The sequence below is a fragment of the Falco punctatus genome (assembly GCF_963210335.1).
Source record: "Falco punctatus genome assembly, chromosome: 4".
Classification (NCBI taxonomy): Eukaryota; Metazoa; Chordata; class Aves; order Falconiformes; family Falconidae; genus Falco; species Falco punctatus.
The window spans coordinates 32,008,173-32,032,506 of NC_137583.1; the positions used below are offsets into that span (position 1 = coordinate 32,008,173).

The window sequence follows — 24,334 nt, forward strand, 5'->3', positions numbered from 1 at the left end:
CCCCAGCAAATGGTAAATGCAGATGAGACTTTCTCTTTTTTTTAAGTAAAGTCATCACTTTTTACTTCTGCCATGTCAACTCCCGCTTAAGAAAGTGATGGCAACTACCAGCACGACTTGCCCTGGGCTGCCTCCTGCTTGCCCTGCTGCTTGCCAGCGCAGCCTGCGTGGACGGGGCTGCAGCAGTGTGCCACTCGGATCATTTTTTTTAATGTCAGGAGGCATTTGAGAACGGCTCCACACTGGCTCAGCATTTTCTGCCTTAAAAAAAAAAAAAAAAAAAGGCATTCTCCTTTTTAAAGTGCTTCCAAATCTTTTACATCTCTTTCCTTTCTCCCTCTTTTCAACCCCCACCTTTCCCCCCCACCCCACTCTTGTGGTCCTGGAGACCACCCTGTAAGCCTACATGACATCACGAGAGAGAATTAAACGTACTTGAAAGGCCACTTCTGTTTTGGTGGGAACTTCTATGCAATTGCAAAGTGCCCATTAAAGCACAGGTTGTTTCCTAGAAGCATGTCCAAGCCAGTAGCGTGCAAACCCCTTCAGGGCTTCTAGAAAGCATTCGCTTTTGAAATGCTGAAGGAAATTCAGAGATGAAAGGATAAGTCTCCCTGGCTGTGCATTTACAGTCTATTGTCTTCCATGAAGGATAGTATCACTCCTCAGTTGTGTTATTGCAGTTAATCCACTTAAATGCTATTGGATTTTCAGATGAGCTGAATTCTTTGCATCTGCTATTAAGATGCTTTGTTTAGATGAGAAAGGGCTGTTATTTAAATCACAATGAGTTCAGGGAGATGTCAGGGTGCAGCAGGCACCTTGTGCCAATCTGCGCCGGGGAAACGGGGGCATCTTCTCGCCGGGGCGGCGGGGAGGGAGGATGCGAAGGGGGAGCGAGCCGCCGCCGCCCGGACCCGGCGCTCAGCGGGCTGCCTGCGGGGGGCCGGGGCCGGCTGCGGAGGGGCCGGGGCTGCCTGCGGGGGGGCCGGGGCCGGCTGCGGCGGAGCCCCGGGGCGCAGCGTCTCCGCGGCCGCGGCGGGGAGCCCCGCACCCGCGCATGCCGTAGCCAGGTGCCGCAGGGCGGAGGACACCGGCTGCCCCCCGCCCGCACCGCGCCCCCCCCCCCCCCCCCGAAGCTTTTTAATTTTTTTTGGGGGGGTTGCTTTCGTGTTTCTTAAAGGGGGGGGGGTGTCCTTCGCAATGAGGGCTGCGTTGCAACAGCAGCGAAGCTACGTTCCCTCCCCCCCCAACCCCCCTCCACTCTGCCCCTCCCTTTCGGCAAAAGGCCGCCCCCCCCCCTCCGCAAAAAAATAATAATAAAAAAACCCCAAACGATTAAAAAAAACACCCAAACCCTCCGCGGTCATGGCGATCTCTTCCGCCTTATATAAAAGGCAGGGGCACAAGGTGGATCCCGTAAGGTTCCGCGGCGGCTGTTGCGCAGCAGCGCCCGGCCCTTCCCCGCTCCCCCGCCCCGGTGCCGCAGAGGGCCGGGGTGGCGGGCAGCCTGCCCCGCTCTCTCCCGGCCCCCCCCCGGCCCTTCTCCGGCTCCTTCCCCCCCCCCCCCCCTTTTTTCCCCCCTTCCATGTGGGCAGAGCCCCTTTCGCCCTGCGAGCAGGCGCTGCAGCTGGCGGCACCCCCACTACTTGTTGTTTGTGGGTTTGGTGCCGGGAGTACCGAGAGGAGGGCCGGGGGAGGCGCATGGCAGGAGGGAGCGGTATATGCTGCTCCTCGCCGGAGCCACGCTCCAGACAGGCCACCGCTTCGGAGCGAGCCCGGGAGTCCTCCCTCCGCCAGGAGTTGCAGTTCGTCTCCGATCCCCTTGGGATTTAAACCTTCTTGCGCATATATATATATACACATATATATATATATTTTTTTTTTTTTCCTTCCTCCTCCTCTCTTTTTCTCCCGTGCAAAGTGGAGAAGGAACTGCACCAAGGCAGCCCGCGAGATCTTGCAATATTGCTCCGATTTATCACTGCTATTATTCGTAATTAATTATTATTTTTAACCTCACCCCAGCCGGGGAGGGAAGCGGGACCGTTCTCAGCAAGAGAAACATTTCGATCCGTATCAATAAAGATTTTTTTTTCCTTTTTGAGAAAGGGGGAGAGGGTGGAGGGGCAGCATAGCGGGCGGGGGAGCAGCCGGCAGCCCGAGCGAGCCCCCGGTCGGTCCCGGCGCGGAGCGGGAGGCCGCGGCGGCGGGGGGAGGCGGGCCCCAGCGCCGCCCGCCGCGAGGGGGGCCAGCCGCCCCAGACAGGTGATGGGCGTTTCGGCTGCGCTCCGGATCGACTCCTTGGGTTTCACTTTGGTCTGATCTAAGCAAATATGCAGAAGTACCGGCTGGTCTAGTCCTAAGAGCCAAGAGGAGCGAGCGAGAGCAGCAGAAAGGAGAGCAGCCACGCTCCCGTAGCGAGGGGAACATACAAACAGCGGCAGCGCCGTAATTAAACCACCGCCGCCCCGAGGCAGCCCCGACCCACCCTGGATGCGGAGGACCCCCGAGCCACCCCGCTGCCTTTCCCCTGAGGGATGGTACTGAATTTCTGCGCGGCAGGAGCCGGCCTGCAGCTCCTCTCCATCAGCGTTGCCTTCCCTCCGTGTCTAAAGTGCACTAGACCGCGATGAGGACCTGGGCTTGCGTTTTGCTGATAGGTTTTGGCTACCTGTCCTTTACCTTCTCCGAGGTAGGTGAGAGCGGCTTCCCCGTTCCCGGTCCCCGGGGTGCGCCGCGGCGGAGGGCGCGGGGGAGCGGGCTGCCCACCTGGGCTCCGCGGGCATCTCCGTGCCCCGGCCTCGCCGGCAGCGCTCGCCCTGCCCCAGCCCCTGCGCGGCCGAGGCAGGAGGCAAGTTGCCATTTCATGCATGCCAGAGGCGAAGGAGAATGACCGTGCATTCCGCTCCGGGGCTGCTGGCAGCCCTTACAAATACACACACACACACAGAGACACACACACACATATATATATACACATATTCGCGCCCCGCGGGTGCGAACGGGCTGCGGCTGTTCGCAGGCAGCGCGGTGCGCGGAGCCGCCCGGCAGCGGCCGCCCCCGCGGCGCACGGCGCTGCACGCAGCCGACCGCGGGCACCGTTAGTGCCGCGGGCAGAAGTTGGTTGCCTGCCCGGGCTCCCAGAAGAGCCCGTCCGTCCCCGGTTTTCGAAGCCCGCCCGGCTCGGAGCGGGCGAGGGGCGGCAGCCAGCCCGCCCGCCCGCACACGGCCGCTGGGTCGGAGCGGGGCGCGGAGCCGCCTCTCGGGGTTGCTACAGGTGGTCCTGGCCGGGGCGAGCGCGGTGCTCGGCGCTGCACGGCGACCGTAACTTTTCCCGGGACCGGGTCTGCTTGGCGCTGGGAGCCGCGACGTGGGCGCTGCTGGTATGGCGGTGGCCCCGTGGGTCGCGGACCTTCTCCTCCCCGGGCCGGGGGAGCCCGCGCCCGCGGTGGACTCCGCGCCCGCTTGGGCAAACTCCAGCAGCCAGCTGCCCGGCGCGGGCTCCGGCCATCGAGCGGGGCTCGGGGCGCGGAGGCGCAGCTCGGCCGGGCACACGCTGGCCAGGCCGGGCCGGGGGGTGGCCGCCTGGGGGGGTGGCCGCCCGGGGGGCCGTGGCGCAGTCCGGCTGGCGGCGGGCAGAGCGCAGCCCCCGCGGGCGCGCAGGCGGGAGGCAGCGGGGAGCGCTCCACCAGCACCCGGCGGAGCGGGGTGTGTGTGTGCGTGTATTTTTCCCCTGCTTCGTCCCAACACGTCCAGCAAACACCCCGCACCCTCCACAAAACCCCAGCGCTCCCAGCCCCGAAGCGCCGAATCCCCGGTGCTGCAGGGGCGTGGGGTGCGCTGCGCGGGGCTGCGCGGTGACCCGCGGTGTGTGTGTCTTTGAAGGAGGCCGAGATCCCGCAGGAGCTCATCGAGCGGCTGGCGCACAGCGAGATCCACAGCATCCGCGACTTGCAGCGCCTCCTGGAGATTGACTCCGTAGGTAAATTAGTCCCGTCCTCCTTCCTTCCGCGCCGTCGGCCGCCGCCGCCCCGGGGGGGAGGCACCGCGGGCGGTCGCGGCGCACGCCCCTGGCCCGGGCTGTCTCGCCTGGGAGACGAGAGCCGTGCGGGGCCCCGGCCTCAGGAGCCAGGCTGCCCTGGGCAGGGGAGCTGCCTTTCGAAGGGAGGCGGTGGCCAAGGGGCCGATCGGGAATTAAAACTTCGGGGGGTTCAGGGTGGAGAGGGACCTAGTGACCCTCTGTGTTTTCAGATCTCTCCGTCTCTCAGCAGAGGAGAATTTCCATAAGGTTTGTTGTTGGTATTGCATTGCTCTATTATCTTTAAACTACTGTCCTAGAGGTATTTAAAATATTTGAAACAATATTTATGAATGAAGTAATGTCTCTTCAAGTGCTGGGCTTTATTAAAAGGAAAATAAACTGTCCGCGCTGATTTTAAACAGGAACCTGCACATGAAGCTTACCCTTAAAAATTCACTTTTTTTCCAAAAGAAAATAGCGCAGGGTTATTTTCTGCATCATTAGGCATGCAAATAGGTGTAGTGAGAGCATGCAGTTCAAACAGATCATTGCAGCAGTAAATCAGATCTAGAAGCACTGGATTACTGGGTTTCTTATCATTTGGTTTCACTTGATGCACTTTGTTCCTGGTGATTTCTTCCCGTAGTTGAGAGAGAATAAACCCGGCACCTTTGATGTGCCCAAGGGAAACCTGCATCGTTCTGAAGAGCAAACATGGAGAAAAATGAATGAGTTCTTGCTGGCGTTGGTACCGGGCCATCTCCTTTTAAACCATATGCTGTGTATTTTTGTAAAGTCTGTGCCAGGTTCAATCACCTTCATTCAGGGTTGCAGGATCCTTCTACAGTTTAACTCACCGCTTTTTGTATAGTGCTGTATTAATGGGCAGGAATGCAGTAGGAACAGATTTTACAGACATAGCTTTCAATTTTCATGTGATGAAGGAGCAAACGGTTTCCCATTACACTGAAAATGGAATATTTCGCTCTTGCACAATACTTTACCAGAGAGGCTAATTACTAATTACCAGATTTGTTGGCATGGGTTTAGTTTTTGGAGAGCAGTGCTTCTTATTGCTTATCACTGCAATTAAAGAAGCTTTCACAACAGGGACGGGGTATGCAATACATATTTCCCCACCAAAGAGTGTTTTGGACCAGACAAGTGCACTACTGCTAAAATCTTTTTCCCAGTGAACTCGGTGGAAGGCTTGGCTGCTGTTGCGGAAGGGCTGGATCTGAGCACTAGCGTTCTAAAATACTGCAGGCTTCTTTTGCGTTTGAGTTGGTATTCTGTAGCTACCCGAATACATTACTTTTTCAAATACCCCAGTGTAACAAGCACATGCTTCATTTTTAAATACCACTTAGAAGGAGAGCAAAAGTTCACATGGCTCCATTGCAAGAGAATCAAGCAGACAAGTGGAGCAATGGCAGGAGCTGAATAAATTAGTAGATGTGGCAGACAAATTTATTTCAGAAAATAATTATTTACCACGTGGCAAATACTAACCAGAGGATGCATGCCCAAAAATTGAAGTGGTCAGCCACAAGTTTACTGTTTCATTTTGCTGTTTTTGTGCAATTTGTCAGTTTAGAAAGCATTAGAGAAACAAGACACATAAATATTTTACTATTTCAACATGAAACAGTAATGCCTTAAGACATGAACTCAAGCAATATTATAAAATAAAACCAAAACTTTCAGCCTTTCACCCTGTTCTTGCTTATGTGAGTGCTCCTTTGCACACGTGCTAAGGTTTATTCTGAGCTAGAGGCAGGATTGGATCTTCATAGAGAGCAGCTGGTCTTTACTACCCACAGTTAATGTTTTCAGGGCACAGTCCTGCAGTCTTCACTGTCACGAGAAGTTCCTAAGGGTTTATCAGAGTGACTAATTGAACACTGAAATGACCATGTTTTCTTCAGTAAACAGGATTGGGCCTGTTCACTATATATAGTGTTAGATCAGCAAATCAAGTGTTTTCTAGTTGTCACTGGTAAATGCAATTGCATTTAGGGAAGGGCTAGTTCAGTGAGAGCTTGTGCAGTAGCTACATTTCTATTCTATAGCATATACTGAGGCTCAGAATAAAAACACTCCAGTGATTATTTTCTCCCTCAGTTTAGTGCATCGTATTGCCAGTCCTTCTGCATGTGAGTAGCCCTGTTTAAACTCAGTGGGTGGACTTGAGAATTAAGAATGATCTTGTAGGAGAAGAGTTTGCAGGATCAGGCATGCATGCAGAAAATGTCTGATATTCCTGAGTAACGAGGCAGGATCTGTGGAAAATGAAGGAAGAACAGTGATTTTTCTCTTCTGCAATGCAAAGCATATATTTTTAATTGGAAAAGTAAGTTCTGTAAGTCAGAGTAGGCAGGTTTTTCTTCTATTCTGACAGATTTGGTCTCTATATTGTAGCGCAGAGATGACTGATAACCCCCTTCATAAAATTAGAAACCACACCCCCAGACCATCTGGCATATTACTTAAAGAAAAACACAACCCAACATGGAGCTTATCATTGTATTAAAAAAAAAATCCAGGCCAATTTTTCAGCGCCCAGTGCTGCGTGTTCGATTCAAAGAGAAATCCCTGTAAAGGCAACATGAAAATTCTCTGTTTATGTCAGAAAACAGGGTCTCATTAATTTGCTGTGATTGGGATCCATAGTCGGCGACAGAGTTTCATTGGCATGACGGAGAGCAGAGTCTGACCCTATTTAAAACAGAAAGCATGCACGATCCCAGGAAGTAGGCAGCTGTAGCGTGCAGAGTACAGTTTTACTACTAACAGACTAAATCACCGAAACGGGGGCATTTCCTATATTCCGCCTGTGAAGTTCTCTTTGGCTTAGCAGCGTGGTTTTTCTCCTCGTGCTTCACCTCTCCCATCTGTCCTGTGGGAGGTAGAGTTCATTTCATCACCTATTATGTTTGCCTCCCGCTGGGAACAGATTTTTCCCCCAGTCACCTCCCTGCATGGGGAAATACAGGGCTGAGCCTGCTTCTTTGCATGGTTTAAGGGCATCAACCACAGGGTCACCTTAGGCCATGTGAATTTAACGGCCTGTGATTAAGAGCTAGCAGAGCAGCTTTTAAGTGGAGAGATGTTCTAAATTAACAGTATAGTTGCATGGAAAAGTGTTAGATTGCTGCAGAGCTCAACCTCTTGGAAAATCTTCTGTTGACTTTGTGGCTTTTGGCGTGGTGCTCAAATTAAGGATGTTACAAAGGAATGTGTTAGCTTTCCCTGCACCTCGTAAACATGATGAGAGTTGGGCATCTGCCGTGTGTGTCCTGTGTTTTTCCTGAGACAGATAGAGGGTATACTCCTCCTTTACAGTTGGTTGATCACATCTAGGTAAAGGGGAAAAAAAAACTAAACAAAACAGGATCTTGCAGGCTGCTACTTATATTTCCTTTAATAGATCAAAGTTGAAAACTTAGTGACATCCATCTCTGCAGTTGGATGTCAGAAGGGCATATTTTGCATCAGCCAGAAAGAAGATCAAACAAACAGACTGACGTTGCCTTGGGCTTTCTGGCTCTAGGATCGATTTGAAGACAGACCGTTTCAGTTTATTGTACCTTACATTGGATTCCTGAAAAAAAAAAAAAAAAAAGAGATAATGAGAATTTCCTACACTGCTGCTGTTGGTACTAGAAGTCTTCAACCTATACCTTTTGGATGCACATCAAAGTGGCATCTGGAAGGGTTTGTGTTAAGACTGCATATATTGGAGATTGTGCCTCACATAAAATTGTTTGGGAAGGAGATGGCAATAGCAAAAGTATAAATTGATAAATATAAAATAACAATAGTCTTGGGATGCTTTCCGCATGCTTATTTAGTGAGAAGAGTAATCACATATTGGCAGAATGTCGCAGGAACTCTTTGATTTATATTCCATGACCCAGTGGAAAAATGCCAATCTGACAAAAAAGAACAATTTCAGCTACACTAATGGATTGACCAAGGCTAATTGCAAGAGTTTTTATACCCATCATTGATATGTTGTCAGTACATAAAAGATTACAGAGAAATTTCTTGATCGGCTGCCATAAAGGCATTTTTTTATTATTAAAACGCTAAAAGAGAGCTGCATTAATCTGGCTTTGTGCAGCATCCTCCATCTTCACTTAGTGACAAGCAGTGTTCAATTTCTAAACTAAGAACCACCCGTTTCTAAGCTTTCTGCTCCAAGCCTCATTTTGTGAGACGCTAAGCACCCATCAACTCCCATTTCCTTTGCTAAGAGATTATCCTTATCCTGCAACTTCGCGCTCCTAAATCAGTACAGAAGGGGGAAAAACTGATACAAATTGGGTATCAGGCTTCTTAGAGTTAGACTAGAGAGTTCTGTTTGTAATTACCATAGCCATCATTGTTTTAATGAAATAAAAGGAAGTCTGCTGGCTGCATATCCAGAGTCAAGTGTGGGTTTCAAAGCTGACTTTCTGATTTTTCAGTACTGCTGAGACAAGACTCCTGTTGACTTAAAGATTGCTTGAAGTGCAGTGTTTTTCCCGTTGACTTCACTGGGGAATGGAATTCCTTCCAAATGCCTGTGGAGATCAGGGGGACACCAAGTGCCTTTATACTATCTTTGGGCTCCAGCCATGTGCTCCATAATTCTGTTTATTAAAAAAAACCCAACACATCAATGCTGTATCAATAGAAATAATACCATTTGTGTTGCATAATGCATTCAGGTTTGATTGGAACTTGTTTCTCAGTCTGCTGTGCTAGCTGTGTAGATCTCTTTTTTTTTTTTTAACCCCACAGTGAGACATGAACTTACAAAATGATATACATGCCTAAGATATGTAGTGAGACAGTGAGATACAGTATGAGCCAGAGGCCTTCTTCACCTTAGAAATCATCTTATAAGCAACACATGCTCCTCGACATGTCATTTTGCTTTATAAACATGATGATAGAATATGGCTAATTGCAGCTGAGTTGAGCAGTTATATATAAGCACATGGCTTAACATATTGGTTAGCTGATCATACTATTCCTTTAGTCTTACCAGTTTCTTTAAACAAGACAGCAAGAAGTCAGTCATGTTAGAAGGGAGCTATGCCAGCGTGTTGAATGTGGGATTAGGACCCGTGGCTCAGGCCTGCCGTACAGCTGGCATCATCGACGGTTTCTCTTTTCAACGAGATGTCTGTGACCACCAAGCAGTTCGGATTAGAGGCATTAGTTTTGTGTTTAATCTTTTTTGAACACTGTTTGCGTGCGGATAGAGATGCTTCTTGCTCTGAGCCTAGGTTGGATCTTATGCTGAGCAGAATTCATGCTGGTTTCTTTAGAGTATCACTTCATTGCCTCAAATTGAGGGAGAAGTTGTGACAACTCGAAGCTGCCAAAAAGGAGGTCAGTATTGAGGTGTTGAGTGGCTGAGTGCTAGGAAGCAGAAGAGGGCTGGAGGAACAACAGAATGGATCCTCATTTTTCATAACACCGTTTGGGGTCAGGTGGATGGCCTGGTGCCATTGGAATGGGATGTGGGAGACCTGGCTCTGCTTCCCAGCCCAGTTGCAAACTTCCTGTGGGATCTCAGGCAAGCTATTTTATTTACTCTACTGATGAGTTTTCTGGAGCATGGGGTACAATAAAAGCAGAAATAAAATCCATTAGTCATTGCTAACATTACAGCACTAGGACTGCAAATAAGGCCCACTATCAGCTGATCAGTTAGGTTCCAAAATTTCCCATCAAAATCAATGGGAAAAAGCACTCTACATAGGAAATAGGAGCCAGCCTATTTGGGTAAATTGGGAGTCTGTATTTCACACTGACTTATTTCAGACAAGGATCTGTTCAGCTGATAAGAAAAATAGACAGGACCAGTGGGTCTTCCTGGTATGACCTCTCAGGCATTCCATTTCATCTTCTACGATAGTTTTTTCCAAGAAGTGAAGATAAATTGTGAGGGTTAGAGCTGTTTCTAAGGTGCTGAAGATACCACTGTCTTCATGTCTTACCAGGCTCTGCAGGTGGTATCACAAGCTGCAAGCTTTTTAGGGTAGGATTTCTTGAGGGAGGAGAAAGAGTTTTTTTGTAGAGCAGATCTTTATGATGTGTATTACTAATAAAGTTGAGAATAAACCAAGTTCCAGACTCATGGTCAACTGTATGTACAAAACGAACTGGAAGCAGGGAAGGTGACCGTGGAGAAGACAGGAGCGTAGGATGTTGGTAGCTTGTAGAGAGGGTAATAGAGTACTGAGTAATAGTCATTTACATTTTTTAGTGCACATCACAGTTTTCTTTGGAGCCAGCAGTGAAACCTTGAAACTCTCCAGTGACGTTACAGAGGGCACTCCAAGCAGCAGAGTACTAAACCTCTTAGTTTTGGTGTACTGGAATCTGTGTGGAGGTCCTCAGTTTGCTTACATCTTTCTGATCCCCTGTTTGCAGATTGTGCTTGTCGTTTTCAGAACCCCACTGCATGGGACACGACCTGGACTGCTTCACTTAACAAAACGAAATAGTTGGAGCAGTTATTTTGTTGTTTTTTATGATAAATGAAATGCCAAGTTTTCTGTCTTTGCTTTTTCTCATGGCCCTTTAACCCATGTGGTAGGCTTATTTAGGGAACAAGACAAGCCTGGATGCAGTCCCAGAGTTTGCAGTAGCTTCAGATGCCCCTCCAAAGGTTAGGATACTTCACAGGGGATTTGTTCTGCAACAGAGAGGCTAAAAGGAAACCCATGCTAGTTACTTTTTGCTTTTGATTCTGTCCTAGTACTGCCCTGAAAACCAAGCAAGAGAAGATTTACAGAGGCAGCATTGTTGCTGTTGGGTGTGTAATACCATATTTTCTACTGTAGCCTCGTACCAGAACTTCAAGAGACTTATACGAAATGTTTCACGTGAACTGTTACTGTTCTTATTTCTACACCTTTCAGTAAGAAAAGCTGTATTATGCCTTTCACATAAAAATGCAACTGTTTTACTTTGGATGTGGTTCTGTGTCACAGAGAGTTTCTGGGGGCTTTCAGTAAAACAGATACTAGAATTAAATTCTGCATGCTTATACACGACTTTTAATGTCTATGTCTTCCCTGCCTTATGCCTTTGCAATTGCATTGACAGGAGTTACATTAGACTGATTGCAGCAGGATTTGGTCTTATGCATATGAACAGCACAGATTTATATGTATGGAACAAGACCGTAGTGGCATTGGTGTGAATAATATAGCTGAGGTTTAATATTTTGTTTTCCTGTTCTAGGATATGATGATGTTTCAGAAGCAAACTTGAGATCTTACAGTGTTCATTCTGCTAAACATGTGCAAGAGAACCGTCCTGTGCCCATTCGCAGAAAAAGAAGCATTGGTAAGAAACAAGCTATTTGTACTTGGGGAGTAAAAACAGAGGGGGTGCTTTTGGTCAGCCAAGCAGGACATTTCACTGGAAAAATGTGACACGCACAAAGGAAAAAGGCCATTTCTAGTTTCTCCCGTTCTTTTTACAAAAGAGCTCAACAAAACGAGCCGTTGCCTGAGAAGCTGTCTTCTGGAGGATGTCCATAGGAGACAGACAAGCACAAATTCTTTACATTCACTTTCCTGTTGCAGCATGTTAGAAAGCTAGACCTTGGTTAGAAAATGCTGTGATATTCAATGTATAATTCATAGTGTGGGGAACAACTACAGCAGTGTGCTTTAAAAAACATCAACAGTTGGTAGAGTTTTCAGTACAGAAGCTCCACAAAAGGAAACAGCTTGACTCTTTATTCACAAGAAAAAACAGTTTATCCAAAAAATTAAAAGCCATTGGCAGAAATGCTGGGGCACTGATTTCCATCATTGCGTAGGGCACCAGGCATGTTTACAAGGGATTTTGTTCTTATTAAACAATAATGATGGTGATCCAACAAAGTCCAAATATAAATTTAAAGAGATGCTAATGAATTTTAGAGTAGGGTTTGTATGCAGTGCTTGTTCATCTGAGTAGATCTGAGTGTTTTACCATTCCATTTGACTGTGGAAAACATCCATGATCGCTCCTATTACAGCTAATTCAGAGTCAATATATGTGTACTTTAAGCTACGGTGGTGTGCAGTAGATAGCACAGCATGCTGTCAGCATGGATTTGCAGTGTGAATTGGCAAGCGTGCTCGTCACATTGAATGCCTCTAGAGAACAGCGGTTCTGCAACAGTCTGCTACACTTGGCATCTTACTCTGCAAGGTGTTGAATGCCTCCCCATAAAAGTCAGTGGGAACTGGATATGCTCAATAACTTGCAGGAGTTGCCAGCTATCTTGGAGTATTGGATCCGTTAATTTTCTTGAGTTCATGGCACTGGGGATAGAGAATATTTTCCCTCTGCTTAGCTGACTGAAATGCATCTCTTTCAAAACTAAGCCTAGATTTTCATGTTACAGGCACAGGCCAGGCCTGAACTTCTTGTACTTCAGGAGTAATTGAAGAAGTGTAGGCAGTATTCCAGTTCCCTGACACATCTAACCCAAAGCTATCACTGCTTCCACTGCAAGGCAAAAAAATCCAAGCTGCCTTTGGAGAACTTCTCATCAAACAACTTGTCCCTGCCATTGCTATTATTGTCTGGACCATTTTGAATTATCAGCTTGACCTCTTAGGTAGTCCCTAGGTCGAGAAAGATACATGGTTTGGATTTTTCATGGCAGCATCATGCAGCAGTACAGAGCTACTCTTTATGATCTTCATGTGGCTGAAACTGTCGTCTGCAAGCTCACCTTACCTGAGCCCAGCAGGGTATTGGTTTAGCTGCAGGTTTTTCAGTCATGCTACTCTTGTGGTTTTACCTCATTCAAGAAATAACACATCAAATAAAACCCACTGCGTACAAAGCTTGGATAACTTCATTTAGAAAAAATGGCAGTCACCCTTTGGGATGGCAGACAGACCAGGCTTCCTGATATGGGGATGTTAAGGTTTTGGAAGTGGAAACGCAAGACTCAAAAGTTTCAAGCTGGTGCAGGTTGTTTCCCAGCTCAGTCAATTTGGATGTGATATAAATATCCTCAGTGCAACTTCTGTGGTGGCGTTTGCCAGGTATTGCATGTTTGTGTGATAATATGTGTGTGCAGTGGTAACAGCTGCTGTTACGCAGTTGCTATGAGGCTGTATTAGAGGATCATCTAATCTGGAGAAGCCCCTGGCTTGCTGTCACTTCTAAACAGCCAGGATTGTCTTATCTAATGGTATGTGCTCCGAGCTATGTTGGGAGCCAGGCCACTGTAAATCCTCACTTTAGGGCTGGGCTTTTGGGAGTGAGTCAAGCTTCTCCCTAGGGTAGCACGCACAGTTTAGTGGTAGGCAAGCAGTACTCAGCACCGACTTGTCGGTGAGCAATGGGAACTGAGAACACCATCTCAACCCACCAGCTAAGGGTGCCACTCATAAATCAATGGTGTAAAGTATCTGGGTGCTCTGAGGTGAGAGCAGCTGCTCACCTGGAAGTGTGAATTTGTGTTTGCAGAGGAAGCCATCCCAGCTGTCTGCAAAACACGGACGGTTATATATGAGATACCTCGGAGTCAAATTGATCCCACCTCTGCCAACTTCCTGATATGGCCGCCCTGCGTGGAGGTGAAACGTTGCACTGGCTGTTGCAACACCAGCAGCGTGAAATGCCAGCCATCGCGGATACATCACAGAAGTGTTAAGGTGAGCAAATTGTGGCTGCAGAGCTGTAAGAGGCTCTAAAAACTCCAGGTATTCTTGTGGTTGTTCTGTCTGACCTGGATCTTTATTACCCATCCTCATAGCCTCAGGATCAGATACAATGCTCCCCTTCATTTTGAGTGAGCAGATGGCCTTTTCAAGTTCCGTGATCATTGGAAAATCTTGGGTTTGAATTGACTTGATTTTCACAGGATTCCCTTTAGGTTTTTCTGCTTTTGTAATGAAAATAAAGTTGATTGTGTCTTTCCCATGATCTCGCACAGTACAAATCTTAAAGTTAAGAAGATAAAATGACTCAAGGGGCATTGGACTTAAAAAAAAAATAAATCACAGTATGGAATGCAGTTTTCTTAATTAAATATTATGCAGCCTAAATTGGGCTTTTATATTTGACAACATAACACTTTTGATCTGAAAAAATGTGTTTTAAATTATCTTACCCCAGGGATAGAAGACTCAACGGCTTCATGCTGTATTTACTCATTAGACAAAATCCCTGTTGCAATTTTCCAGTAAATATTATGTGAAATATTTCTTATGTTCATTTGGCTTCACTGTGTTCTAATTTTTATCAGTATTTAAACAAGTAATGTTGATCTACATCTGCGTGTAGGAGATTAGACTTACACTTAGCATTTATATTGTTAAGACTCTGAGTTCTTGTTGCCATGAGTATTTTAAGAGCAGAATTTGAAAAAAAAACCCACCCCAAAACACATTCTGGAACAGAATTACCCAGCACAACACACTGATTGCTGTACTTGCAATGGTTTTCTTATTGAGAAAGGTGTGGTTAATATAGTGCTGTACATCCTAAACACAAAATAAGGCATCTAAGCCATTTCCTTGTTTTTCATACACAGACAAACACATCTGAGCAGGTTTTCTTTTTCTTTTATGTTTCTGAACATGTGAAAAATGTTTTCACACCAAAATAAGCTGGAGAAACATCTGAACAGATTCTCTCAGTCTTTCCAAAAATAATTCTACTTTACACTTGTGTGCTGCCCTTCCTTTGTGGGATACACTTTGCAGAAACAATCATAAATGAGAAAACTGGGATCAGTAATTATACAAGGGTTGAGAACAAACTGGAGAAGTTGAAGCACTGCAGTTGGAAGCCATTCAGATTAGGAGTTAAACAGCGAAGTCCCTCAGGGTTATAATGTCTAGTGCTGTTGCCTTTGGGTTTGATACAGCTTCCAGTCAATCTTGTGTAGCAACTAGTATGTACAAAGCAGCTGGAGATGCCCTGCAAAGAGTTGAGCCATGTATTGTGAACTGGTACCTGTGTGTGACATTGCAACCCTGTGCTTTTTTCCTATCCCTGCAGTGATGGGGAAAATTAGAGAGAGACATAGGTTTGGCTGTCAAAATCCCCTGCTGATGGGGACACTGAGGGTTCCCCAGAAGCTGCAAACTCCACAGCTGGCAGCAGCTTTGCAGGATGTCATTGCTGGGGCTGCTTCCCCAGCGTACCACCACCTTAAAGAAATCTTAAGTTTGTCATTTGGTCTGCTCATACGGTTTTAGTGCTTTTAGATTTGCATTTTGGTAGGACGCAAGCTAAAAGTAGGCTCATCTGAGCAGCTGCTTTTTGTGGCTGTGTAAATATATTGCCACCAACAATATCAATATACGTCAGCCAGCTTTGGAGGACATTTTTTTTTTTTCCTCCAAGCTCCAAGACTGCTCCAAACAGTCATTAAGTAGAAGGGAAAAAAAGGACAAGAGGTCAAGCAGGAACAGGATGTTCATTGTAAAGGTTGTAGGCTGACCCCACTGTCACACCAGAAATCTCTGAACAGAATCCATATTTATGCCCTCCAGAGTCAGATCCTCTTGCAGCTTTGATATAATTGATGGTTTTATGAGCCTTTTGCCAATCCTACGTTCAGAGCTGAATGTCTGCTCATGCCATTAAGTAGCTGGCCCAGAGTGAGGGTCGCTGGAAAGGTAGGGGGGAGCGGTTTTGGAAAGCCTTCTCAGCTGTTCCTGCAGTGCGGCTGGAAAGCCGTCTTGTGTTTTCCCCTGATGTCAGACTGCATAAAAGCCCTCTTTTGATAGACCATTGAAAAGGCTTTCCCCACTTCCTTTTCATTGACAAGGTAGTGAGATCATAGCTGGCCCATTCACACTAGAAAAATGTTCATCCAGAAAGGTCAGCAAGTGGGTTTGCATCATCCAACAGGCGAAAGCAAAGGGTGTTTTCTTTGTCTTGCTGAGGGCTGCTGTAGTCAAGGTTAAGAGCCGGCCGTGGCAGTGTGGGAGGAGCAGCGGAGGTGCTTGTATTGGGGCATTCGGTTCTTGGGACGTGATTCAAAGGCTGTAGGCTTCGGGGATGTCCTTACTTCGCCTTCACTGAGCTTTGGTCAGTGAAGTACCATTAACGGGCTTGTGGAATTAGAGCTGCAGGGAGGCTCCAAGCCAGGGGTGTTGGTGGAACAGCTTCCCTGAAAGGAATCCTCTAAGGTTTCCCTTTCGTGGGGTCATTAGTAAGAGGTGGGTTTGCCCTGCACCCTGACAGTGAGTCCATGAGAGCACAGCCTCCTGGTCCTAAAGACATCTCTGTTAAGCAAGCTGTACCTGTACAGCACTGCAAAAATGGGGCTGAAATAAAGAAGTGGGTTGGGAGGAAGAAGTGGGAAGGAAGGAACTGCAGTCCTCTCCTGATAGAGTAATGGTGACAAGGGTTGATGAGTTAGGGGTGTTGGTGTCTGTTACAGATACATTTTCTCCTCTGCCTGCAAAAGCATTTCAGTTACATCTGCAAATTCTGTTGCTTCTGCACAGTGAGATGAAGTATTTACCAAGTACCAGACCATATTTTATTTGGGGGGGGTTCTGAACTGAGTCTTCTCAAGAGGTTTTTCATTATGTTGAACATGATTTTAGTGGTTTTGCTCACAACAGCAAAAAACAGTTAATATTATGGAGCAAATCCTGCCTATACTGCTAATTTTGAATAAGCTAAGCTGAATATTGTGGTTGTTTGCAGCATTGGTCATTTCCAAACTGAGAAACAAGAGCTCCATTGCTCCATCTACCTCAGCTTTGCCTTCTGCTTGGCCTTGAGCCATAGCCGTACCAGCTTTAGGCATTTATGAAATATTCAATGTTGAGCTGATTTGGGGAAATTTAACCTAGTATATTTACAGGAAATCAGTATGAGGGAAAAAGGCAGGGAAAAGGAGCTGGGAAGCAGGGGGTGTAGGAGCAGCTCCTCAGCTGTCATTTGGGAATTGTTCAGAGAGGTTTCGAAGAGAGATGGAAAAAAGCGCAGTACTTGAGCACGAGTTGGTCAGCAGAGCTACCCAGCCTCTGAAGAGGTTTAAAAGCCCTTGTAGAACAAATTGCGCATGTAGGTAAAATGGCTATATGTAACATTTGTAGGTTTAAGAACATTTTTCTTCAGTGACTGTTTCTATCATTAGGATAAAGAGCACTTTGGTTTTAGCTGTGTACTGAGAGCCCTTGGTGGGACCTGCAAGCAGGACCAGCTGACAGGTACCAAAGGTCTATTTAAGATCTGGAAAAACGAGGGAAAGCCTGATCCTGGTGAAGACAAGACAGAAAACTAGAGAGGGGTGCCCTCCGGGCGTGACAGGAACCTTGCCAAGGCCTGGCGGTGCCCGCTCAGGGAGGGAGGACACAGAGACCCCACATCAGCCGTTCCCGCCGCCCCCGAGGGCGGGTAACGAGTTTGCTGCGGGATCCCCCGGCTCGGCCCGGCCCGGCCCCAGCCCCCGGCCATGCCCGGGCTGCCGCACGGCCACACCGCCCTGTGAGGCGCCTCCCGCCCCGCCGCCCCTCCCCGCCGCCTTCCCAGCGTGCCCCGCGGCCGCCTCGGCTTCCCGCGCCGCGGGGACTGCGTTTCCCGGCGTGCCGCGCCGCGCTGAGGGGCTGCCCGCCGCCTGGGGCACGGGGGTTCGGCTCGGCTGCGGCATTGACAGGGCTCCCCGCTGCCCCGGCGCCCGGCAAGGGCTCAGCCCGGCCACCCGGGGCTGCGACAGGCCCGCCGCTCTGTGCGCGGACAGGGCAGTGCACCCCTGGGCCTCACATCCCTTCAGGGAACCCCCCCTGCCCCACCCGCGGTAACCGTGCACGAAGCTTCCCTGCGGTGGGGGTGTTGCCGAAGGAGTGCCTGCAGCACTGCAGCGGCGGTTTGGGACGGCCCCGCACCGCTGGCGCCGTGCCCCGCAGGCTGGGCCGGCCCTGCCTTGGCCCTGGCGCAGTGGCCCTGGGCCTCCAAACGCTCTGACTTGCCAGGCCGCTAGGATCCCTGATCTCTGCTCGGGCCTTCTGGTACCTTTACACCCTGCTGACCTCCGTGTTCCTTGCAGGCCTGAGGGCTGTAAAGATCTCAGTTGCAAGGTGAAGGCAGGTTTTCCCTCCTTCGTATCAGCACACTTTTATTTTAATACGGAAGAAACCGATGCTTCCAAAAAGCATCCTCATTCAGTTGCTTTTTGGTTTTATTACCCATCCTGTGCTTTGCTATCAGCCACACGAGTCTTGCTGTTACAAGGAATTTTTGGCACTGAGACTTCTCTTGCAAGTTCCTGCCCATGATAAATTTTGCCTTTGCACTAGAGGTGTTTTGGACACGTGCTTACAGTCTTCCCCCCCCCCCCCCCCCCCCTTTTTTTTTCCCTGCTATTACTCCTAGATTTCATCTTTCCTGGAGAGTCTCTAGAAAATGTGTTCCCATGACGTTTCTGTTAGGCCACATATTTTTATCAGATTTTACTTTAATTTTTACTTAGTCACCACACCATACTACAGGATAGTACCTAGAGTCTACAGTGATGCAAGTATGGTGCCACTGATTATACACCATTTAACTAAGCTGGTCACTGATTTCACTGTCGCTCTCTTAGAGAGTTTTTATATAGAGATACTTTGTGGTTTTGGAGGATTTGAGGTGTTTCAGTTTTGTTGCATTAGAGACAAGGAGAAGAAGGTCATGTTGGTTTGTTGAGGACTGACCATTTGGTAATACACTTGAGAGTATCTGTACACAATAAACACCAGGGAGAAAAATAGAAGATGCTAACGCAAGGCCAAATCCCATGCTGTTAGCATAGCTATCCCTGTTTATACGCACTGCAAATCTGACCTACAACCTTCATCATTTCACATTGGCATCCTGTGTAGCAGCAGGTGCTAACAGATGACACAAGCACAGCAGTTTATCTGGTTTGTGCTGCTTCAGTTTGAATATTTGCAGCATCTTAAAAGATGACATTCGTTTAACTTGGTGTAGCCTGAAGTAGGGCAGTGGAACATATGCTGGATTGTAATTTAACTACAGTACAGTAAAAAACAGGTTTAAATTGCTGCATAAATTCATTATGATCCTATTCTTCAGAGTATTATCTTCTTTGGTTGGTTGGTTGGGTTGTTTTTACTGTTGTTTAACACCAAATAGCCACAGGAACTGCATATATCTTTCAGTTTAGAAAACCAAACAAAACAAGGACAGACTTTAAAAAGCTTGATTACTGTTTATTTTTGTTGCGTGTAATTTTCAATAAGACTGGTTTATTCTAAGAGCTGTAATAAGCATGGCAGATCTGAAAGCTGTTGCATGATTGCTGTGTCTCTTTCTTTGTCTCTGATGATGGAGGTGTCTTAATTACTGTTTGTTTTTGTAAATTTTAAGGATTAGTCATCCTTTGATGCCAGATGACTCAGTTGCAGCGTACATTTTCAAGTCTTGTGTTCAAAGGCTTGATGGAGTTGGGTTCTGATAGGAGATTTTGAAACATGCTGGTTCGAACCATAGTTAATCTTTCAGCAAAAGCATTCTTGTATGTCACAGCCAGCGCTTAATCTGTTTATATGGAGATCTGAGTTTTGGAAGATACCTTTTAATGTGGACATTGTAGTTATTGCATCTGTCGCTGCAACCTTTCTTTGCTGGGTAGATGAAAATGATCTCCAGATCCTGTTGACACAAGAGGCCATGACTAAAACGTGGATCTAAACTCCATGCTCTCTGAAAGCAATGGAAGATCTCCCATTGACTTTGACTTTAATAATGCCAGGATTTTTCTCTAGCTTCTGCTACTGTCATCCGGAGTCCTTGGTAGTTGTGTCCACAGAGCCAGAAGTGTTTCTGGGAACTGGGAATGTGCTGGTTTTTTCCAGCCATCACTCTCATTTTGTGACATTATTGTTCCAGTTTTGGGAGAGCCAGGGAATTATGTTCACAGCGTGCAGATGGATTTTGAGCATTAAATCCCTACCAAACACACAAGCAAACCATTGCCAGGAGAGTCTAGTGTAATTGTGGATGCTTTATTTGGTAGTAACTGGAGCTTTTGGATGGATCAGCTTTTATAGCTTTGTCATACAACTTTTGTAGAGGCAGCCGGCCTCTCTTGTCCTACTCCCTTATCTATCTTATTGATAATGCCTACCTGTACTATGTAGTCTTCTTGTTTGCTGGGACAGCCACACTGCAGCCCCCTTTTCTCAAATGGTAGATAAATCATTAGGACTGAGAAGTTACCATTTCATTTCAGTGACTTTCATTTCAAGCAAATGATTATCACCTATTTATGCAGATTATACAGTTTAACAGAACTGTGAACTAAACATTGGACCCCTTACTATCTAGCACTGTCTTTACTGGCTTTATGCCATTTTCCCCTGCACGGTCATGACCATCAGGCCCATGACACTTGAAACAAGTCAGTGCCCAGCACCCCACAACCCATTTCATTGCCCCAGCACAGCAGTGTTCCTGCCTCTGTGCCATTCCTCCTTTCCTGGCTGCTGGCACCAAGTTGGTCAGGATGTCCTCATGTTCAGTATCCCCCCACCTCAACGTCCTCTTTTGCATTGGTTTCCTTCAGACTGGAGACCTGCATATAGCCTGAGCTTCTCCAGCATTCTCCGTTCTCCAACCTCACCTTGCTATCCAGACTTTTTTTTTTTTTTTTTAAGGATGTCAGTGCTTTGGCTCAAAGTGGAGCAGTGCAGTTAGAAGCAGTTGAATGGACTGGAGAGAAATCATGTACCTGCCAGCTACCCACAATAAAGTGAAAGGCTGGATCCAGTTTGCGAGTGGTAGTTCTCTTGGATCCAAAAACAGTGCATGGGAGCTCATGTAAGCAAGTCCCAGGTCACTGCAAAAAGTGAGCAGGGCTGAGACTGCTGCTTTTGAAGCTGATACTCAGATCCTGGTTCTGTAGCGTTGAGCACTTTACGTTCGTAGGGCTCTGGAGAAACCAATTTGCAAATTATATACTGTATTACAAACCAACCTAATGCTTTCACTGTTAACCTTCAGCTTAAGAGCTGCTAAAAGTGGCAGTCTGTAAGAACAAGCAGTGATTTGAATCCATATAGAAATTTGTTGTGTTACATGTGAAAACTGAGTTGCTCAAAAGTTCAAACCAAAATGAATGGGAAATTGTTTTATCTCTTGAGGGAAAAGAAAATTGTTTCAAACTGCTGAACTTGAATAAACAAATAGTCTGCAATAAATAGTTACACGATGCACAATTAAGATAAAAGATGATTAGTATGCTAACATTTTATATGGGTTTGGCTGCATTAAAAAATAGGGGTATATAGTTATCTGTCTTCAGTTCTGAGCTGTAACTATGTTAATGTGTCTCAGTACATACCTCGTTGTATTTTATAGGTGGCAAAAGTGGAATATGTTAGAAAAAAGCCAAAATTAAAAGAAGTTCTGGTGAGATTAGAAGAGCATATGGAATGCACCTGTACATCATCAAATACTAATTCAGATTATAGAGAAGAAGAAACTGGTATGTTTTCCTTTTATTTTTGCATTAATGCTCATTTCATATGGACCTTATTTTACATTAGTAAAGAATATGAAGCAAACTTTGCTTCCAGTGAACTCAGTAGAGAAAATCCCAGCTACTCTGTGCATTGAAGATGCAAAATTAGGGACAGTTTGTGCTCTATAAAGAGTTTGGATTTGAAGTTTAAAGTGTATCAATTCTCATTGGGTTAACCTTTAAATAAATGTAATTGCCCAATAGTATTCAGGTCTTGCTTAACTAAGTTAAAGGTTGTCATGTTCCAGCTTATTGGTGAACTCTGTTGCCTAATTTCCTTAGACTTTGTGGAGACAGGATTAAGACTGAGATTTACATGACCTTGGGGAAAATATTAATGAAATGAATGTAAAGGATTTAGGAATAAATTCAGTATTCGAGAGTAAGGACTTTTGAAACAACATTGCCTGTTCTTGTTGTTTTCTTACATATAGTCAAGAATTTATTGTCAGTTGTCATGTTAAACCTAAGTTTGCCTTATCAAGACAGCATTTAATTTACCATGGGGAAAGATGTATGGGGAAAAATATTTACTTTCAATTTGACTTTCATAAAGCCACCTGCAATCATTAGCTCAGATCCTCTTACTAGGGTGCAATCAATGCAGAATTTGATATGTACTTAGGAAACCCACTGCAGAATGGGACACCTTCCATTCTCCTGATTTTGGTTGAAGGCAGCCTCAAAAATTTGTTTTGCACCTCTACTGGGAATTTAGAGGTGCAGCTCAAAATCAAAGTCAGTGGAGAGCAGGTAAATATATGAGGAAAGCTGCCCAAAGGTGATGGATTTTGTAGGTGGCTGGGTGAGGAAGAGTTTTCTGTACTGTCTCCATCCAGCATGGACACATAAATCTGGTCTAAGTGAATGTAAACTTCAGTTGCTATGTACAGAGCAGAAGAATTAGAATTTGTATAAAAGCAGTAGGCCTCTGCTGTGATTTTATTAATTTATATGCATTACTTTATAATCTGAGTGTTTTAGCTGAAACTAGGTTGAGTTATGAGCAGACAAAACCACTTTTTAAACGGTTATTTTTATGTGTGTATGGTTTGGTATTTTTTCTATGTGTTCTATTTGGAAAAAAGTTTCATTAGATCAATTTCAGTTTTCCAAAATGTCTTTCATTGCCAAAGACTAAGCAGTTAAGATTTTAAGATGAAAACTTCTTTTTAACGTGTGTAAAATATAGATTTGGAGTCATGGAAGAATATAGATTTCTAGGATTTAATTACTAATAGGAACAAAACTTGCACGAGCAAGTGGATGGTGAGCTGAAAATAGCTTAACTACAGAGCTGAAAGCAAATGTTGACTACTGCATGGTAACAGTAATTATAGAGGATCATGGAAATGACGTACGCAATGCCAACTTTGTTTATTATTTCTTTACTTTTGTATAATTACTTTGTAAACGGAATGTCAAATCAGACGTTATAAAGTTATTACTTTAATGCAAAGGATAATGAGATTTCTTTGAAATGTAAACGGTTTGAGTATTTATTACTTCAGTGTTCAACGAAATGCATTACCTTGGGGCTTTTTACCAGCCCTGCCCTTATGTTAACAGGAAGGCCTAGGGAATCAGGTAAAAAACGGAAACGAAAAAAGTTAAAACCAACATAAAACCTACTGGAACTATTTGAATATTCAGGTAGGACCTATATGCTGAACACCCTAATAGCACAAGTACTGGAAAACTTAATCAATTATCATCACTTCAACTTAATCACTGTTCAAAATCTTGACACTTGCTACCTCAAGGCTGCAAAGAGATTAGATGTGATTGGCTTTGATAATTCTACCTGCTGGTATTTTTCCTTTAAGCTCCACATCACCATCAGCATCTTACATACTTGAGCTACTTCCTTTTCTTGCCTTTTTTGTTTCTTTTTTGTTTGGAGGGTGCTAATACTTCAGCTTCTGAAATCTCAAGTTCCATTGCCTCTGCTTTTATTTCATTATTATTGATTTCTGAGGTCAAAGCATCACATAATAATGCATGAATGAATTGCCAGGTTACGAACTGTTGTGTTCCCCATTGGCTGTAAAACATTGAGTGTACATACAACAAATACTATTATAAGCATGGTCATCAAGCCCATGTTTTGGCATGAACTGGGATTGATTGTACATGCACCTGAGATGGTCTGATGATCTGCCTACCTGACAAGGAAGATGCTTAGAAATACCGTTTTTTGTGTTGCAGGGCCCTGTGTTACTTTCACCAGAAAATTAAGATCTTTTTTTTTCTCTGTGTTCAGTCTCAGTAGGATGATAACAGTCAGTCATCAAAATTCATGAGGTTTTCACTGTAGTGAAAAACTAACACCCTCTCATTGCAAAAATGACTGAAATCCTTTGGCCAACATATTAGCAATGTGTGATGATGGCGATACACATTCCAAATTAAATATGGAATTTCCATTTCTTAATGACTTGAAATTATGTAAACTGCAGCACTTGCAATTGATTCTAGTATTTGGAGCGGGAATGATTTGGATTTTGCAGTGTATGTGCCTAGCGCCTGGATGATGGTGAATTTAATTTCAAGCACCCATTTCTGTACGTAGACTCCCAATGGCAGTTTTCATTTATACTGATGTGTGATTTCTAAAGAATGCTAAACTTGATATCCTGTTTCAGATTAACAGGTATTTATTGGGAATAGTATGATAGAAGCAAAGATTTTCTAAAATTCAACTTTAAAAGTGAGCATGTAAACTCAATCAAAACAGCATTTAGAACTTCTTGTCCCAGGTTAGTGACTCTTCATGCAGAACAGTTTTTTTTTTTAAG

The 24,334-nt window shown here is 45.6% G+C and overlaps 1 protein-coding gene across 12 annotated transcripts in view; it reads left to right on the forward strand.

The window, feature by feature from the left end:
- Positions 1-1,607: 1,607 nt before the first annotated feature.
- The window catches only part of PDGFA (platelet derived growth factor subunit A), a 38,952-nt gene continuing 16,225 nt past the window's right edge, over positions 1,608-24,334 (forward strand). For 6 of the 12 annotated variants that reach the window (XR_013927374.1, XR_013927375.1, XM_080382446.1 and 3 more), the window contains exons 1-5: positions 2,733-3,386; positions 3,889-3,985; positions 11,273-11,377; positions 13,511-13,698; positions 21,374-21,500. Coding sequence is in view for 7 of the 12 variants with exons in the window: in XM_080382446.1 (XP_080238572.1) it covers positions 2,874-3,386; positions 3,889-3,985; positions 11,273-11,377; positions 13,511-13,698; positions 21,374-21,500 (1,030 nt within the window). In the remaining 5 variants the exon portion in view is untranslated. Of the gene's footprint in view, positions 2,696-2,732; positions 3,387-3,888; positions 3,986-11,272; positions 11,378-13,510; positions 13,699-21,373; positions 21,501-23,105; positions 23,190-24,181; positions 24,296-24,334 lie in introns of those variants that run through there. The other 6 variants (XR_013927373.1, XR_013927376.1, XM_080382447.1 and 3 more) reach the window with 6 other exon arrangements.